The 20655-nt window shown below is 47.1% G+C and overlaps 1 protein-coding gene across 2 annotated transcripts in view; it reads right to left on the bottom strand.

Moving 5' to 3' along the window:
* LOC140420962 (5-hydroxytryptamine receptor 2A-like) overlaps positions 1-20655 on the bottom strand; it is a 400511-nt gene that overhangs the window by 25259 nt on the left and 354597 nt on the right. For both annotated transcript variants that reach the window (XM_072505165.1, XM_072505166.1), the window contains one exon: positions 12937-13834. In XM_072505165.1, the coding sequence (XP_072361266.1) occupies positions 12937-13237 (301 nt within the window). In that variant the 5' untranslated portion in view covers positions 13238-13834. The remainder of the gene's footprint in view (positions 1-12936; positions 13835-20655) is intronic.

Genomic DNA, 20655 nt, shown 5'->3' with positions numbered 1-20655 from the left:
AGAGAAGATGGTTATTCACATCCTTGGGCCCACGCCGCAGCCCTCTCGTCAACTTCACGTTTTTAAAAAGGAGTACTAATCGATCCTGCATGGCCATTGCTGGGGCTGTTAGATCACGGGGAGCCATTTGATAGGGGGTCACTCCCGTTAATTGTATGGAGATTGGGCTTAAGTGGTGATCATGGGTTTCTCTCTACGCAAAGGCGAGATTCTGTTTTCACCAACGGGAGCGGGCCGGTTAGATTGCAAACAGATTGGCGCCCGGCATGGTTCTTGATTTTGGCCCCTCCCGCGAATTAACGGCCTTGTCATGCTCTCACTCAAGAGCAACACGGCCATTAAATCGTGCCCAGAATCTTGTATATAATTTATATGTTCTCCTCATTTATAAGTAAATGACTTGTATTATTTTGGATTCTACATATTATAATGAAGCCTAACCTCAGCAGAAACAAAGGCATTTGAAGTGTTTCATTGAAGATCTTGAGCTGAACTAGAATTAAAGCACAACATTACACATTATAATCTTATGCAAGTTGCTGTTTTTTTAAAACAAATAATTTTTGGTTATTCCAGTCAGAAAATAATTCAAGGTAACTATTAATTGTTAATCGTCGATTTTCACTCTTTCTGTGCAAAGTGTAGTTTACCATTCAATGTCTTCTCCAGCATATACCTTGGTTCCCAAAAGTTGTCACATTTACTAGGCTGCAATTTGTATTCCATTTATTACGACATTTCAGAAGGTTTGAATATAAGCCTTCCTGCTCTGCTCTCAGGGGAATGTACTTGGTTCCAACGAGTTGGTTTGAATGTTGGACTGATCAGGTCACCTAAACCCCTGTGGTGTTTTTCTCTGCTGTAATTTCTGCAATTACTGAACAGGTTTTGCCAAGTGTATGAATCAATTGGTGCTCCAAGACAACTGGCACATAAATCATAGAACCGCAGAACCATAGAAACCCATTACACAAGCACGGTGGCACAGTGGTTAGCACTGCTGCCTCACAGCGCCAGGGATCCAGGTTTGATTCTGACTTTGGGTAACTGTCTGTGTGGAGTTTGCACATTCTCCCCGTGTCTGCCTGGGTTTCCTCCCGGTGCTCCCATTTGTTCCCATAGTCCAAAGATGTGGCAGGTTAGGTGGATTGGCCATGCTAAATTGCCCCTAAGCATTTAAAGGTCGAGTGAGGTTGCAGGCATAAGGTGGGGGATTGGGCCGAGGTAGGGAGGATCTCTCGAAGTTCGATGAAGACTCAATGGACTGAATAGCCTCCTTCTGCACTGTAGGGATTCTATGAAAAGGAGAACAATTGGCGGGTCTAGCACTTTGAAACAGTAACTGCCTCAGATCCCTGCTTTCTGTCTGCAACCCGCTAAAGTCCGTCATCCTTAAGAACCCGGTTAAAATGTTCCCGATCCAAAGACGTTTGGAGTGAAAACAATTCTGCTCACCTGCCCTCAGACATTCAAAATGATATTAAATCTCTGCCCTCTGGTTGGCTAAGAGTGAATAGTTTTTCTCTATCTACTGTAGCAAAACTCTCTTCATCTTGAAAACCTCCATCAAATCACGTCTTAGCCTTCTTTCTTCCCAGAACAGTACTATTTACAACCTTTCCTTATAACCAAAGCCTTTCACCCCTGATAATATCCTGGCAAACCTCTTTGGCACCTTTCCTCAAGCTTTTTCTAATTTTCCTGAAATGTGGTGCCCAGAATTGATCACGATATTCTAGCTGAGGCCTAACCGATGATTTATAAATATCTCGCATGATCTCTTTGCTTGTGCAATCTATCCATTTCTTGAAGGGACATTTTTTTTTAACCATCTTGTCAATTTGTCCTGACACCTTTAAGGATTTGTCCATATGGACACCTCTGCTCAATAACACTTTTCAAAATTGTGCCACTGGTATACATGCTGTCTTTCTATATTAGTTCTCCTATCACGTCACACTTCTCTTCATTGTACTCATCTGACATGCTTCTGTCTATTTCACTTTCCTCTCCATTTAATCTTGAAGACTATAAGTACCCTTTTCATCAGCTTTCAGATGATTTGTATATTTTACAAAACCAAAGATTAACAGACTCAAAGCAGGCTTTTGGGGATTGTCATTGAAAAGCACATCCCAGTCTAAGAAATATCCATCCCCCTACCACACTTTTCTCCCTGAGCACGTTTTGTATCCATACCACCATTTTTCCCTTAATTCCTTAGACTTTCGTCCTCTCAACCCTTCTATGCAGCATTTATTTTACTCTTTCATGGGCTTCGCTGGCTAGGCCACTATTTATGGACAATCCACAATTGTCCTTGAGAAGGTATGGGTGAGCCACCTTCTTGAACCACTGAAGCCCATGCGGTGTAGGTACACCCACAGTGCTGTTAGGAAGCGAGTTCCAGGATTTTGACCCAGTGACAGTGAGGGAAGGGCAACAGTTCCAAGTCAGGATTGGGTGTGGCTTGGAGGGGGACCTGAAGGTAGGTGTATTCCCATGCATCTGCAGCCCTTGTCCTTCTTGGTGGCAGAGGTTGCGTGTTTGGAAGGTGCTGTCGAAGGAGCCTTGGTGAGTTGCTGCAGTGCATCTTGTATATGGTATACACTGCTGACATTGTCCATTTGTGGTAGTGGATGTGAAAGTTGAAATTGATTAATGGGATGCTAATCAAACAGACTGCTTTGTTCTGGGTGGCGTTGAGTATCCTGTATGTTGTTGGGAGCTACACACATCCAGGCAAGTGGAGAGTATTCCATCACACTCCTGACATATCCCTTGTAGATTTTGGGCAGACTTTCGGGAGTCAAGAGGTGAGTTACTTACCACACAATTCCCAGCCTCTGACCTTCTCTTGCAGCCAAAGTATTTATACGGCTGGTCCTGTTAGTTCAGTTTCTGGTTAAAGGTAACTCTTAGGTGGTATATTTAGCAATGATAATGCCGTTGAATGTCAAGAGAAAATAGTTGAATTCTGTCTTGGTTGGAGATGCTCATTGCCTGGCAATCGTGTGGCACGAATGTTAGATACCATTTATCAGCCCAAGCCTGAATGGAGGGTATTTTGTCGTATGTCTTTTTGAGCATGAGGACACACACAGTGCTCCAGAACACTCAGATGAGCACATCAGTTGTACAGCGTACAAAAGAACATTGTTGTGTATGAACAATGAAATGTTTGATGCAATGCAAATCTTGCCAGAAAGCTTCTGATCAATGTCAAGGAGCAAGGAGTGGGTCAGCACCACCCTGGCACAGGACTTTGTGCAAAGCTTGGAGCTCATCCTCTCCAGCATATGACTGGTGAGCAACTCTATCAATGGAGTCTATCACAATAGTGTTTGTTGGCCAAAGGCTTGGTTTCCAGCAGCCATTCTACATCTCAATGCTGCAGTGGAAGCTCAGACTAAAATCAGACAGGGTCAACTTGTTGCCATGCAAACCCAAAATGCTGCCAGCATAACTATGGGTATCACTGTTCTAAACAGGACAGTCATAGCAGTCCAGTGATCTATTATCTCATGGATTGCCAGCATTGCTGATGTACAACTCTGGGGAACTAGCAGTGGTTCCATGTAGCACAAACCTGCTATCTTCCCCCAGCAGGACAGCATTAATCTTCTCACCACTGCCACGCTTGCTATTGTCTGTCAGCCAGATGGCTGCCAGCCATGCTGAGACGGTGCAGCCTGCAACCTGGACTTTAAGGCCCAGAGTTAATTGAGGTTGTAGCGCACAATGACTTACGAGAGAGACGAGAAGTGATGAAGTCGATTCAGGCTTTATTAAGAGAGACTTGTCCCCAGCAGTTCAGCAACAGAATGAAGCGGCAGGGAGAAGCTCGGGTTCTTATACTCCGCCTTCAGGGCGGAGCCAGGAGTCAGCAGCCAACCAGGACCCGGGATCTGTCAGCCAATAGCATCACGGCATCACAGTCCCACATGACCCCTAATACATACCACCACATTCACCCCTTGTTAAAAAGGAACCCGGCGGGGTGGTGGTTCGCATGGTGGTAGGGGTTTACAAGGCTGGTCCTGGGAGGAAAATTTTGGACATGTTACTACAGTTTTAGCCCTACACTAGGCTATGTACAAAGTTTGTGAAACTATTTACAATATTAGTAAGAGAAAACATTTTTTTTTTGTTACAATACAACAACATTCTTGGTGTCACGCGGATGCCACGAGTCGAGCGGGCGGTCTGGTCTTCCTCGTCGATCGCCTCAGCCCCGGTGGTGGTGCAGGTGCTTGTTCAGGCGTTGTCGTCTCCGGGAGCGTTTCGGTGCTCGTTCCTGTTTCACTCCTGGGCGGCCACGGGAGGAGGACTGATCCTCCCGGGAAGGGGGCGGTCGCGGGGTGCGCCGGTGGTAGGGAGGGGATGATCGGTGTCAGGGCGTGGGGTGTGTGTTGCCGGCGGGCGCCAGGTCCCGCAGGGAGATCGTTTCCTGTCGGCCGTCGGGGTACGCCACGTAGGCGTACTGCGGGTTCGCGTGGAGAAGGTGAACCCTCTCGACCAACGGGTCCGATTTGTGCGCCCGCACATGTTTCCTGAGCAAGATGGGTCCTGGGGCCGCCAGCCAGGTCGGCAGTGACGTTCCGGAGGAGGACTTCCTGGGGAAGACAAGGAGGCGCTCATGAGGCGTTTGGTTAGTGGTGGTACACAGCAGCGACCGGATGGAGTGGAGAGCATCCGGGAGTACCTCCTGCCACCGGGAAACTGGGAGATCCCTGGACCGTAGGGCCAGCAGGACGGTCTTCCAGACCGTGCCGTTCTCTCTCTCTACTTGCCCGTTCCCCCGGGGGTTGTAGCTGGTCGTCCTGCTCGAGGCTATGCCCTTGCTGAGCAGGAACTGGCGCAGCTCGTCACTCATGAAGGAGGACCCCCTGTCGCTATGGATATATGCGGGGCAACCGAACAGTGTGAATATGGTGCCAAGGGCTTTAATGACTGTGGCCGCTGTCATGTCGGGGCAGGGGATGGCGAAGGGGAAACGAGAGTACTCGTCCACCACGTTCAGGAAGTATGCGTTGCGGTCAGTGGAGGGGAGGGGCCCTTTGAAATCCAAACTGAGGTGTTCAAAGGGGCGGGAAGCCTTGATCAGGTGTGCTCTATCCGGCCTGAAAAAGTGCGGTTTGTACTCTGCGCAGATGTGGCAGTTCCTGGTGACTGTACGGACCTCCTCCACAGAGTAGGGGAGGTTGCGGGACTTTATGAAATGGTAGAACCGAGTGACCCCCGGGTGGCAGAGGTCATAGTGGAGGGCTTGGAGATGGTCTATTTGTGCGTTGGCACATGTGCCGCGGGATAGGGCATCGGACGGCTCGTTCAGCTTTCCGGGCTGGAACAAGATCTCATAGTTGAAGGTGGAGAGCTCGATCCTCCACCTTAAGATCTTGTCATTTTTAATTTTACCCCGCTGTGCATTATCGAACATGAAGGCTACCGACCGTTTGTCGGTGAGGAGAATGAATCTCCTGCCGGCCAGGTAATGCCTCCAATGTCGCACAGCTTCCACTATGGCTTGAGCTTCCTTTTCCACTGAGGAGTGGTGGATTTCTGAGGCGTGGAGGGTTCGGGAGAAAAAGGCCACGGGTCTGCCCGCTTGGTTAAGGGTGGCCGCCAGAGCTACGTCGGATGCGTCACTCTCGACCTGGAAGGGGAGGGACTCGTCGATGGCGCGCATCGTGGCCTTTGCGATATCTGCTTTGATGCGGCTGAAGGCCTGGCGAGCCTCTGTCGACAGGGGGAAGGTAGTGGTCTGTATTAGTGGGCGGGCCTTGTCTGCATACTGGGGGACCCACTGGGCGTAATATGAAAAGAAACCCAGGCAACGTTTCAGGGCTTTGGAGCAGTGGGGGAGGGGAAATTCCATAAGGGGGCGCATGCGTTCGGGGTCGGGGCCTATTATCCCATTGCGCACTACGTATCCCAGGATGGCCAACCGGTTTGTGCTAAAAACGCACTTTTCCTCGTTGTATGTGAGGTTCAGGGCGTTAGCGGTCTGGAGGAATTTTTGGAGGTTGGCGTCGTGGTCCTGCTGATCGTGGCCGCAGATGGTTACATTGTCGAGATACGGGAACGTGGCCTGCAACCCGTGCTGGTCAACCATTCGGTCCATCTCCCGTTGGAAGACCGAGACCCCGTTCGCGACACCAAATGGGACCCTTAGGAAGTGGTATAGACGCCCATCTGCCTCGAAGGCTGTGTACTTGCGGTCACCTGGGCGGATGGGGAGCTGGTGGTAGGCGGACCTGAGGTCCACGGTGGAGAAAACCTTCTACTGGGCAATCCGATTTACCATGTCGGATATGCGGGGGAGAGGGTACGCATCTAGCTGTGTGTACCTGTTGATGGTCTGGCTATAGTCTATGACCATCCTTTGCTTCTCCCCAGGGACTATTGCTGGCCTGGATTATGCCTTCCTTCAGCAACCGCTGGACTTCAGACCGAATAAATATCCTGTCCTGGGCGCTGTACCGTCTGCTCCTAGTGGCGACGGGTTTGCAATCCGGGGTGAGGTTTGCAAACAAGGACGGCGGTTCAACCTTGAGAGTTGCGAGGCCGCAGATAGTGAGTGGGGGTATTGGGCCGCCGAATTGAAATGTTAGGCTCTGCAGGTTACACTGGAAATCTAATCCCAGTAATGTGGGCGCGCAGAGTTGGGGAAGGATGTAGAGCCTGTAGTTCTTAAACTCCCTCCCTTGCACCGTTAGGTTCGCGATGCAGAACCCTTTGATCTCTACGGAGTGGGATCCTGCAGCTAGGGAAATCTTTTGCGTACTTGGATGGATGGTCAGAAAACAGCGTCTTACCGTGTCTGCGTGAATGAAACTTTCGGTGCTCTCGGAGTCGATCAAGCATGATGCCTCGTGTCCGTTGATCAGCACCGTTGTTGTCGTCATCTGGAGCCTCCGGGGCCGTGATTGATCCAGAGTCACCGAAGCCAGTCGTGGTAGTAGTGTCGCGGCGTCTTCTTCGGACCCCGTGGAGCCGTCGATGCTGGGGTCCTTTGTTGTCAACCAAGATGGTGGCGTCCATGAATCGCACGCGGCCGGGGGTGGACGAAATGGCCGCCCCCATGGATCGCACGTGGTCGGGGGTGGACAAAATGGCCGCCCCCATGAATCGCACGTGGCTGGGGGGTAACAAGATGGCGCCGCCCATCCTCCCCTCGTGGTGCCCGGGACCCAAAATGGCGGCACCCGCGGGTCGCACATGTGGCGCTGGGGGGGTTGGGGACCGTTTGGGCTATGCTGGGCTCGTTCTTCTCCGGGGATTGCGGCGACCCCCCGGGACCGGCACACAGCCGCATAATGGCCCTTATTGCCGCAGCTTTTACAAATAGCTGCGCGGGCCGGGCAGCGCTGCCGGGGGTGTTTCGCTTGCCCGCAGAAATAGCAGCGGGCCCCCCCGGGATGGTCTGGCGCTTTAACCGCGCAAGCCTGCGAGGGGGGGGTTGTCGCAACGGGGGTCCACGGAGCCCAAGGGGCTGCCGCGCGGTCGGGGCCGTAGGCGCGGGCGTTTTGCGAGGCCACATCTAGGGAAGCTGCAAGGGCCCGTGCCTCTTTGAGTCGTAACGACTCTCTTTCTAAAAGTCTTTGGCGGATTTGGGGAGAGTTCATACCTGCCACAAAAGCATCGCGAATTAGCATGTCCGTGTGTTCGATCGCGTTCACCGGCGGGCAGCTGCAGCCCCGTCCCAAAATTAGCAGCGCGGCATAGAATTCTTCTCGCGATTCTCCGGGACTTTGCCGTCTCGTTGCGAGTTGGTAGCGCGCGTAGACCTGGTTCACGGGCCGAACGTAGATGCTCTTCAGTAATGCGAGCGCCGTCGGGAAATCCCCTGCGTCTTCTATGAGAGGGTAAATTTCCGGGCTTACCCTCGAATGCAGGACCTGCATTTTCTGGTCTTCTGTGATCCGGCCGGGGGCCGTTCGGAGGTAGCCTTCAAAACATGCTTGCCAGTGTTTAAAAACTGCTGCCGAGTTCGCTGCGTGGGGGCTGATCTGCAGGCATTCGGGGGCGATCTGGAGCTCCATAGTCTTTTAAGCTCGCTTAATAAATTGTAGCGCACAATGACTTACGAGAGAGACGAGAAGTGATGAAATCGATTCAGGCTTTATTAAGCGAGACTTGTCCCCAGCAGTTCAGCAACAGAATGAAGCGGCAGGGAGAAGCTCGGGTTCTTATACTCCGCCTTCAGGGCGGAGCCGGGAGTCAGCAGCCAACCAGGACCCGGGATCTGTCAGCCAATAGCATCACGGCTTCACAGTCCCACATGACCCCTAATACATACCACCACAGAGGACTCCACTTCTAACATTGTATTATTGGCAGGAGTAGCAGTGTGCCAACAGTGTGTGGGATAATGACAAAGGAACATTGAAGACAAGCACTACATGAATTCACAAGGGTATAAATGGTTTGCAACGCTTATTTTGAGTTGGCCTTTATTGTCATGGTCAATAACAGAGGGAAAGGAAGATGTGGGACTCTTGCTGCATGGGGAGTTGGGGCTGTGTTTCCAGGTATCTCAGTCAACTAAGATCAGTCGATCACTACAGCCTGGCCAGAAAGGGGATGTATTGGTTGCTTCCTTCTTCTTCATCTTCCTCCTTGTCTTCCTTCTTTCTCTGCCAGTCATCATGAAACTGGTGGCAAGGCTGCGGAGCATGCAGCAGGTTGCCATGAATCTTGGCACTGACCTGTAGAGAACTGCAGCTTTCCTGCAGATCATATTAGGAGCGATTTTGCTATGATAATGATGATGAAATTGCCAACATTCGCTGTCATCACTCTGCTGAAACCGACAGAAACTTCATGAACTCAGGATAATGTGAAAATGCAGAACCTGCTGTCTCTGATATGCTCTTCCAAAAGGTGAACTGTCGAGGTTCCTACAGTCTGCAATCTCCATTGTGATAATATATTGACAAGAACTTACACTTTTGTTAGTTTTGCTGTAAAAACCATAAAAAGTTTCACCTTGATGAATAAGGTTTAACTGGGCTTTTAATGTTGTACTGACATCAGAATTACTGATAATGTGCTGTTTACTTCTCAACCTGCACATTCCAAATCCATTGACTTGTAATCTTGTTGCTTAATAAATGTGTGTCTGCGTTGCTGCTACAGTATTGTGTGAATGCTTTATTGAGAGTTTTACTGGGCGTAGAAAGTAAATATTTTTGCATGTGCAAATTGCTCCACGATGAACAAAATTCACATTTTCAAATTATAATAAAAATATTTATTTTTGAATGGTCTGTTCATCTTTATTTTAGCTTCTATCTTAATGCAGTCAGACGTTGGTTTTGCTTTTTGAAAATTTTTGAAATGTCTTTGACTTCCTGGTTTGCTGTGTGTGAGAAACTTTGATTTCATTTGTTGCCCATTTGCATCCTGACATCACTGCTGCTGCACATTAAGACATCCCCCACATTTGGGGCTGGGTTTGAACTGACGCCAGGAAAAGGGATATCCCCACCGCAGGCATTGCTAAATCTTTGAGGGCAGCTTTCTTGCAATGCTTTTATTGTTTGCATGTTACCCACCTTTGTGTGTGTTGTGCATTGGCATCATCAACCATGTGGTCAAAGGATATCCTTTGTCATCCTGCACCCACACTCCAGTTTGACTTGGTGAGGCATGCATGCATTGTCACAAGGCTTTACTTTTATTTTACTTTACTTGCCCCTTTACTTTTGACAATATGATTTTCCCACTATCAACCGACTGTAAATTTTGCATTTTGGAATGAGACAAGACAACTATTTGAAAACGTAAGACCACTTTCCAAGGTGAAGGCCAATAACAAACAAATAGCATCAGGGGAGTGCAAAGAGGGACATTTCCTATAATTCAGACACGCATCAAAATTGCTACTACCTGAGGAAGGGACTTTAAAAGTGCAAAGTACTTGACATTGAAACAAAGACTGCCACAGACAGTCTCACCCAAAACCTTCTGGAAATACACAGTGGGTGAGGTATTTCAAGGACAGCTGCAGGGTTTACAGCAGAGGAAACAGGGCAAAAGCTGGGCTCTTTCCCCCTCTCTCTTTTGGAACAAGTGTATTTCCTGTTACTAGAAATTAATCAGCAAACTGAGATCTTGTAATAATTGGAACATCTTGACATCTGATCGTATCCACGAAACCAACTAATCAGATGCGACATTTAAAAATCTACGCCTCAAGAACAATCAAAGTGCTTAACTGCATATTCTTTCAACTTTTTTTGTTGGACTCAAACTCCCTTATCCCTGACACGTGTGTGTGTATGTTGTGTGTGTGCGTGTGAATATGTGTATGAGTCTGTGTGTGTATGACTGAATGAGGGTTAAATGTTTGACGTCACATTTTTAGTATTTTTTTTCTTGGGTTCAATGACTAATACATTTGCTCTTTTTTTAACTCAAGAAAATCTTATTTGATTGGCTCCTTAGTTACTGCATAAATAATTAAATACATTTTGATTCCGAAAAGGCACTTCCTTGTGAAAAAGGGCAAGATTTACCCGCCTCGGTGCGCCCGACTTTGTGTCGGGACGAGGCCGTTTAATCTCATGAGAGGCCTTTTGCGGGATTCAGGATGCTCGAAACGTCTTGAGAGATTCAACCGAACCTTGCGAGATGTCACAATCTGGATCTATCACTCGCTGGACGAGATCCAGATCAACATATGTAAATGAACTATTAGGCTCATTTAAATATACATTCGCCGGATTCTGTTGGTGTCCGGGACCTAATGGCCTTGCCTGAGAGACTTCGCCAAGGAGCTGCTTAGTACTGGTCCAGACAAACATGGCCACTGGAGACCCCTGGGTGGTCGGGAACAGGGCAGGGTTGCACCCTGGCACTCAGCTGGCACCCGAAGGTGGCACTGCCAGGGGCCGAGGCCTGCAATCCTCACAAAGCTGTATGCTTACTCTGCCAGTTTCTTTCTGGCAAGACAGAATAAAATGTATTTTGTTCATTTGGAATGCAGGCCTCACTGGCAGCGCATATGCAATAGTGTACTGGGAGACGATGTAAAAAGCTCCAACTCCGGCCTGGAAGGGGTACGACGCATTCAATTTCATTGTCACATTGAGAGAGGGGAACTGCTTCCTAAGCAGACTGGGTGGATATGGCCCCCTACTGAGAGTCCCTCTCCAAATCCGCCTTTCTTTATCTGCAGTTTATCCTCCTCTGTACCACTTCTGCTCATTGTCACTGCTATAGTGCAAGAGGGGGTGCGGCATGGTGACACAGTGGTAATGTGGCACAGTGGTTAGCACTGCTGCCTCACACCTCCAGGGACCCGGGTTCAATTCCGGCCTTGGGTGACTGTGTGGAATTTTCACTTTCTCCTGTGTCTGCGTGGGTTTCCTCCGGTTGCTCCGGTTTCCTCCCAGAGTCCAAAGATGGTGCTGGTTTGGTGGATTGGCCATGCTAAATTGCACTGAAGGGCGTGATCCAACGACCACGCTGTGCCGGAAAATTGGCTCGCTACGGCGCAGCTTGGCCAACGAAACCTGGGAGACCCCACTCCCGGGAACTAACTGGCTCGCTACGCCTGGTGAGATCAACGCAATCCCGTGAGGCAGTGCGATGTAAACCCTGTCCATTTGGGACTTTTTGACAAATCTGCATATTAGAGCAAGGCAGTTAGCCTCAATCTAATGTGCAGATTCCTGAGGTACTTGAGGCTTTGGCATTCGACCCCTTTGCCTCAGGGGCCGTAGGCAAGAGGTGTCCAGCACAGGTTCTCATAAACGGGGATCAGATGGAACAGCACTTGTGGGGGTCTACCAGGGGATCGGAGGCCCCCAGCTCCATGCCGTTTGGGCGGAATTGTGTCCTGGCACTCTGGTGCCACCTGTGTACCCTGGCAGTGCCACCTGTGTGCCAGCCTGGCACTGCCAAGGTGACCAGGTGGCTTGCCAGCTGGCATGGGTGGTACCAAGCTGGCATTTTTTTGCGTGTGCACAATTGGGCCAGTGATTCTTGAGACTTTGTTCTCTTTTGGCGAATCACGCCCTATGACCCTATGTTTAAGTTTGAGAGCAAGTGCTGTGTGCAGAATCCTCAGAGACAGGAATAAATCCCTCAGCATGTGCCACATCACTCCCTGTAGACTTTGACATCCTTAAACAACTCTGAAAATGAAAAAGCATTTCTAGATTTCTGGCAAGAAGCAGTCAATCATCAACTAACCTGTAAGCAGTTGCTGATTTTTTAAAAATAGTCCTGACGGGGGTCATCCCTGCTGCTAAATGTGTGTTGCGCTGCATGTCTTTGAAGAGATAGTATTAACCAGTGTTGAGCTTTAAAGTGACAGCGTTGGCATCGAATTAGTGGTACATATTGGCTTATGTCATAGTCTGCCTACTCTGTATGTCTCTCGTGGATGCTACCTGAGCACCCATTGACGCCGTCACAAATATTCTGCCCAGCACGATTCACACACAGATGCAATTTTGGAGTCAAATGGCACTTGTAGTGCCATTAAATATAGGCGTAATGGAGTCAAATTTTGCAGCCTTTTTAATATAATTAAATGACCATATTTACAAGTATTTCCTAAATGTATTTACCTTATGCTTTTATATTTTTAATTAGGATATCTGTATTCTTAAATGTCACTCACAGTATCAGATTACAATTAAGTCTAGAATTAAATGCACATGTAATTCTATTGCTATTCTGGTTACATCCAACTCAGCAATAAGGAGAGTCCCAGTATGATGAATTGTTCTTCTTCACACCATACTGGAATCTGGCTGAGAACTTCTGTCGCTGAGGGAGAAAATTAATTAACTTGTAGATCTCAGCCCATTTACAATTCCAAAATGGGTTATCGCTACATTTAATTGAAATCCGTGGAGAATTTTACAAAAGGTTTGCCAACCACATGGTCAACAAAAGTGTTACACAAACAGAACTTACCGTAGAGAATAGTAATTAGGGAGACTGGCATAACTAAGATTCCAACCAGCATATCGGCGACGGCCAGCGACATTAAAAAGTAGTTTGTGGCATTCTGTAGCTTTTTCTCCAGTGAAACTGCCATGATCACTAATATATTGCCCCCAATAGTCAACACGACGATGATGAGAATCAGCAAAGCTGGCCAGTTCTTTTTCGAGATGGCTGTGCGCAAGATGTTCTCCGGGTCTGAGGCATTAAATATTTCCCCTGTGGTCAAACTCTGGTTCAGGGTGTAAGAGCTGTTGATGTATCTGGCCATCAGAACAGTGTGCAAACTGAAATTCCTAGGTACACGGAACTGTGGCAATGCTGACAAATTGTTGAAGTACTTCTTTAAATGAGATCTGAAATGCTTGGCCCTTTACTTTTGTGAAAGGTCTCTGTTAAAGGGAAGACTACCTCTGTGAGTTTGGACACATAAGAAGATAATCCATCCATTATTCTGTGAGCATTCAATTGAGAAGTCAAGTATTTTAAGCCTTCAAACATTTTTTTTGTCAGATGAGCAGAATGAGTATGATAAAGTGCAGGCGACAGTAAAAGGGTTCGTTCGCACCTGGGTTACTGAATCTAAAGTGCAGTATTTTCTTATTTTAGACCTCCAGCCACAACAGGCACAATGTCGCCCCAAATGTTGCCAAGCTCCTCAAGAGGTTCCTGTTGCCATTCCCTTTTCTCAATTTTTCTTTTCTTCTTTGTTGTATATTTTACATCTCCCAGGCCTCTTTTCTGCTTTTCTTTTTTCCTCAGAAGCTGAGAAGGTTCATGTGGGTTTCCACCAGCCGCCTTTTTCCCATTATAATCACCTCATTAAGATCTAATCAAAATGCTCTTCTGGAGTTGAATGAGTCCAATTCTGAGAAGAATAACAATTAGAAGGTTATTATATTGTTTTTTCATTCAACCCTTATAAATATTAATTTCATCAAAACTCTGCATTTCTACTTGCATTCAACATTGAATGAATAGGGCCTTGTGTCCTTGGAATAATATTAAAATACACCTGCTGCCTACATAACTACCATTCTTACATTCACATTCATCCGTTTTAGTTGCCTCTGCAGCCAGGTTTCACTAAATGGCAAAACAATCAACTAATTTATTGCAATCTCTGCCAAGAACTATCATCACACATAGGCAAGAAATTTATTGGAGTGCCAATTCTGATGTATTTTTCATCTCTGCTGCCCTGACAATTATCTTTTTCCTGAGTTCATTAGATTCTGTTTTATCCATCACACAGAACAAGAGTGGAGCATTAACTCAGTATGTTCCAAATTACTCATGATAATATGCTTTAATTATGTACAGAGCTTATGGTGTGTTCTTTTAAGTGATTTAACATTGCCAACTGAGGCTCGTACGAGATGAAAAACATGATAAACATAATTTTGGGCCCAATGTGGAACATCTTTTGCTTTCTCAACTGGAAAATTGCTTCAAGATGTTAATGCAACTGAGCCAATTTAACGCCGGTCTATTTGTGTTTATGAATTCGAAAAGAAAAATCTTTTAAAGATGGCAGATAGATGCAAAAGCAATGAAATGGGCTAATGGAATGCTGGCTATAATCTCAAGGGGTCTGGTTTGCAAAGGAGAGTAAATTATATAGCTTTGGTCAGATTATATTTGGAGTACTGCCTTAAATATAGGGCATCAGGAAGGGTATAGTGGCCTTGAAAATTTGCTGCAAAGATTCACCAGAACGATTCCTGGGTTTAGAGGGTTCAACTCTGAGGCCAGTCTGCAAACAATTGGCTTGAGTACAGAAGAGTGAGAGTTGATTCAGCAGCCAGGCTTTAAAGTGTGAAAATGATTCGATAGGTTGATACAGAGAAACAATTTCCTTCGATGTGGAATCCAAAATGAGGGGACTTGATCTTAAAATTAGTGCTGGGATTTTTGGGAGAGAAATCAAGGAGCACTTTTTCACTCACAGAACAGATTATTGCCACATGGCATGAAGCCACTAGACTCCAATTGGCAAAATACACTTGAAGTATCCAACCCTAACTTTCAGAAAAACGTTGTTTCTTTATCATCGCTGGGTCAACATCTTGGTATTCACCACTTCATCGCACTATTCAAAGATACTGTACAGTAGTTCAAGGTAAAGGCCCATCAACACTTTCTCAAGGGAATATGGGTATGGGCAATAAATGTGGACCTTGCCAGTGATGCCTATATCTTGAGGATGATTATTCTTTATAAGTTGTTTGTAGCAATGAGGAGAGCACCTCATGTTATGTGGGTGACACCGTAGCACAGTGGTTAGCATTGTTGCTTCACAGCACCAGGACCCTGAGTTCGATTCCCACTTGGGTCACTGTCTGTGCGGAGTCTGCACATTTTCCCAGTGTCTGCGTGGGTTTCCTCCAGGCATCCCGGTTTCGTCCCACAAGTCCCAAAAGATGTGCTTGTTGGGTCAATTGGACATCCTAAATTCTCTTTCAGTGGACCCGAATAGGCGCCGGAGTGCGGCGACTAGGGGATTTTTACAGTAATTTCATTGCAGTGTTGATGTAAGCCTACTTATGACAATAATAAAGATTATTATTAATAGCATCAATTTCCATTGCACGCACTACAGCCAACAATAACAGAGATGGTAGACATGGTGCAACCTTTCTATACAAAGGGTTCAGTTATCATATGTATATTGACAGAATAATATCCCTTCCTACTTACTTATGTCATACTATTATTAGTAGGCATGCAAATGGCTATCGTGATGTCTTGCAGCTGTGGGAAGTCATGAATGTGGTCGGAGTATAGCTGTCCCTGCTGCAGCAGTTTTCTGCTGAGGTGTAGGCTGGTGGGCCCATATGGGAAACATGGCCCTGGCTACATGGTACAGTGGACAATGTAACAGCTGATGCAAGAGCACTTTAACAGAGCTACAGGCAGCATTGATCTTTCCTGCCACTGACAATGCGGCACAGATGGGTGCTGCACCCTGGAAGTATCTATGGACCAGATGACAAATCTCACTGAACCTTGTGCCTTCAATATGCCCAGGCAGGTGAGTGAGTACGACATAGTAGATTTGAAATGTGGAGGAATTTGTTCTATGAATGGGAGCCCCGCCACTATCCTTTTTCTCCTATAACAGTGCTGCTGCACCCACATCATGTCGTGAGATATCTCCGTACTGTGTACTTGCCAATGTTATTGTAATATTTTCCTTTTCAAAATCAATTTCCTTCTTATTCGTTTCATTTGCCTATGTAGTCTTGAACAATGTGCTAATAATCCTTACCCAACAATATTAGCATGGGAGTAAGATTCAAAGCAGTGTTTTACAATAAAAGGAAAATTCCATTGCCACTTCATAACATCCCTATTCATTTATGTCTGCTTCTCCGTTAAATGAACACAACTCTCTTAGAGATTTAATTTAATTACTTTGTCTTTATTTGATTGCTGTAAGAAAGCATTCATTAAGTACAGTACCTGTATTTATTTGAAACAAATTATAACTTACTGCAATGCAGCTGAATAAAACATAATCAGTATGTAATGTAATTAGCAAAATTGAAGCCCATGGGATTAAAGGGGCAATGAAAGTGTAGGTCCAAAAACTAGATAATTAGGGACAGAAAGCAGGGACTGGTGGTGAATGGCTGTATTCCAGACTGGGAGGAGATACACAGTGTTGACTCCCATAGGTCAATATTTGCACCATTGCCCTTCTTGATATATATTCATGAGCTGGATGTGGTATACAGGACATACTTCCAATGTTTGCAGATGACACAGGACTCATAAATATAGTAAACAGTGAGGAAGATGATAACAGACTTCTGGAAGACATAATAACACTGGTGGAAATGGGCAGACACATGGCAGGAGTAATTTAATGCAGAAAAGTGTGAAGTGGTGTATTTTGTAGAAAGAACGAGGAAAGCCTTTGTTATTTCAGATTACACAAGCACGAAAGCCATGTTAGACCTTTATATAACACTGGTTAGGCCGCAGCTGGAGTATTGCGTCTTTAACACCACACGTACAGAAGGATAACAAGGTCATAGAGCAGATGCAGAAGAGATTTACTGGAATGGTACCATGGACATCGGATGCCAATTGTATGGCAATACTAATGAAGCGGTGTTGTTCTCTTGAGAGAAGAGGAAGCTAAAGGGAGATTTAAGGGGCACTGCTCAAAATCATTGGGTGATTTCAATCAAGAAGTGTAATTTTGAGCAAGATTGGTGGGATTTTTCTCATTGGCTTTTTAGGTGAGATCCACACAGCTATTCAACCAGACTGTCTTTTTTGGGGGTCCTGGGAAGTTTCCCTCCGGGCTAGCCCACACTTGGAACTTTTTTTATCTCTGGGGGGCTGAACTCGCTGGCCAGACCAGCTCCTCAGATGTCGGTCCACCATTTTGAAAGGATGCCCTGATCTCTAAGAAAGTTTGAGGGTTCCCCACAATCCGCCACCCATGGCAGTGACACCCCCTGCACACATGGGCACACTGGCACTGCCAGCCTGGCAGTGCCTGGGCCAGTTTGGCAGTGCCACCTGGGTACCTTGGCAGTGTCAGGGTTGCAGTACCAAGGTGCCAGGCTGGCAGCACCAAGGTACCTGGGTGCCAGAGCCAGGGGGGGCACCCCGTCTGTTCCCGACCACCCAGGGGTCTCCAATGGCCTGGGAAACCCCCCAGGTTTCATTGCACTTTTGTGTGGACCAGTACTAAATGGAGCCTGGTTGAGGCCTCGCTGAGGAGGCCGTTTGTTCCTGGGCACCAAGACACTCAGGCACAGCCACATTTAAATCAGCTGTACGACTCAATTGAATATGCTGACTTGGATCTTGGCCTGCGAGGCCGGGATCCAGATTGTGATGTCTCGCGAGATTCCATCTCAAGCGTCGCAAATCTCACGAGAGACTTCTTGCAAGATTCAATGGCCTCGTCGCGTCACCAAGATGGGCGAGACAAGGCCGGTAAATTGCTTCCCCATTATTTGGTTTTGATAGACTAAACAAGCTGGAACTGTTTCCAGTGGCAGGAGGGTGGGTAATTGTCAGTCACACACTTAAAGTAATGAAAAAGGAATCAGAGGCAAGATGAAGAATTATTTGTAAACAGAGCAAGTTGTCATATTCTGGAATTCACTGCCTGAAATGGTGGAAGCAAATTTAACAATAACTTTCAGGAGGGATTTGGATGAAGACTCGTAAAAGAAAAAAAAGACTGCTTGGCTGTGGGGAAAGGTCAGGGGAGCGCGACTAATTGGAGTTCCAGCAAAGACACAATGGGCCAAAATGGCCTCCTGTGCTGTATGATTCTGGGATTCAATGAATTGGCACAACAATTAAATGCAGCACATTGACTTTGCAAAGAGATGAACATTTTCAGCACAGCTGGGGCTTTCACCCAACATACAGGGGCAATTATAACAAGTAACCCACAACATTTATTCTGCAGTGCAGAAATATTGCAGATGAGTATTTGTTTTTTTATGTTTGGCTAACGTACTGTGACATCTTTGCTATATTTTTCCATTTACCTTACTTTAAATTGTGACCAAATATTGAAAAGTAAATTTCAGTCCAGAACAAGGGGACTCAATAGCTCAGTTGGCTAATACATGGTTCGGAATAATACCAACAGCACGAGTTCGATTCTCATTCTAGCTGAGCTAGATTTGGGACCTTGCTTCTGTCATAATATCCACTCATGTATATAATGAGATGCAGACAGGCCGTGGTTGACACACAGGATAACCAATGAACACACACAGCACAGAACAACCAATTACCAGGCTGGACACGACTACTATAAAGCCAACAGGGCATTAAGACTCTCTCTCTCACAGGACACAGCTACTGAGATAGTTAGAGTGCACAAGCCAGTGAGCACCATCTCCATGTGGTAGAGAGCTAGTCTGGTCAAGCCAGTATGAGGTTATCAGTTAGATTAATAGAATGTCAACCCACAGCAGATTATGTACAGCAATCAGCAAGTTCAATAAAACAGAGTTGGACCATCACCTGTGTCGGAAGCCTGTTTCTAGTTTCCCTGCATCCAGTTGCAGTCAACGTTGAACCAAATCACTTAACACATCATGGTACCAGTGAGCTATTAATTCTAACGAGCCTACCTCGAATGAATCTGCAACGACCAACAAGCAGCCATCCAGCGGCATGGAGAAGATCCAGCCTTCTCCGCAACTCCGGATCTCCGGCAACCTCGGCGCCAACTGGAAAGTCTTCAAACAGAAGTTCCTCCTGTATATCAAAGCCTCCGACCTCGAGGCAGCATCGGATGCCAGAAAGATCGGCTGTTCCTGTCGGCTACGGAGGATCAAACCATCCACATCTATAGCTCGCTCACGTTTGCCGGTGGCGAAGACAAGATGAAGTTCAAGGCAGTTCTGCTGAAATTCGACAGCCACTGCGAAATTGAGGTGAATGAGAGCTTTGAATGATACATCTTCCAACAGAGGCTTCAGGTTAAGGATGAACCTTCTGCACTGTAAATTCTATGATTAACTATGATTTTCAGTCCTTCTTGACCCATCTCCGCATCCTAGCGCAGTCATGTAATTATGACTCGATGGCTGATTCCATGTATCAGATCATTTTCGGGGTCCAGTCCGACTCCCTGCGGGAGCAGCTCCTCAAAATCGAACAGTTGAGCCTCTCCATCGCCATCGAAATGTGCGTTGTCCATGAGCATGCCAGAAATCATTACTCCTGCATCAGGGCGGCAGAAACTGCAAAACTGGCCTCCCATGAGGCAGAAAGGGTGCAGGGCATCGCAAAAATTCAAGGCCTGAGCATCGAGGAAAGTGGCCGTTTCGCGCGCTGTTCCCAGGTCCCTACGCATGCGTGCCACGACCGGGTGGAACGTCAGCCGACCGCACTGAGCATGCGCGATGCGCACAGAATGCGCTGACGTCAGCTTCATGACATGTCCAAATTGTGGCTCCGCCCATTTAAAGCGGCAATGTCCAGCCAAAGGAAAGCGATGTCTACAGTGTGGAAATCCTGGGCATTACGCGGTCTGCTGCGTACAACAAGGCATGCAAGATTCTGATCCCGACAGCCCAACGGACACCGATGCTGACTGCCTCGAATCTCCATATCGGGTGGGCACCATCACCACACGCGAGCTCGTCTCCACCACGCCTGCAAACCACCTTTCAATCCTGAGTGTGGATCCTGATGACGAGTGGTGTGCTGTCATCACGGCCAACCAGTCTCGCATCCGATTTAAATTGGACATTGGCGCGTCTGCAAACCTCATATCACAGTCGGACCTCAACAGCATCCGAGACCAACTGAGCATTCTTCCACCAGCCTGCCAGCTCCTGGACTACAATGGTAATGTCATAGCTGCCAGTGGGTCGTGTCAGCTAGGTGTATCTCACAAGGCAATCAAGGCGACGTTAAGATTCCAGATAGTCCGGCCTGACAAGGCATCCCTGCTCGGTGCTCGCGCATGCAAACTCCTAAATCTGGTCCAGCGAGTCCATGCCATGTCCTCGACACCGGCGACTGCCTCGCCCAATGCGAATCTCCAAGCTGAGATAGACGACATTCTCACACAATATCACAATGTGTTTGATGGGATGGGCACGCTCCCATATCGCTACAAGATATTGTTCAAACCGAATGCCACCCCAGTCATCCATGCACCACGCCGGGTGCCAGCTCCCCTCAAGGATT

This window comes from Scyliorhinus torazame, chromosome 5 (assembly GCF_047496885.1).
Source record: "Scyliorhinus torazame isolate Kashiwa2021f chromosome 5, sScyTor2.1, whole genome shotgun sequence".
In the NCBI taxonomy this organism is placed as follows: domain Eukaryota; kingdom Metazoa; phylum Chordata; class Chondrichthyes; order Carcharhiniformes; family Scyliorhinidae; genus Scyliorhinus; species Scyliorhinus torazame.
Note: the sequence above shows the minus strand (reverse complement) of the source record. Positions and strands in the feature narration are given on the sequence as shown.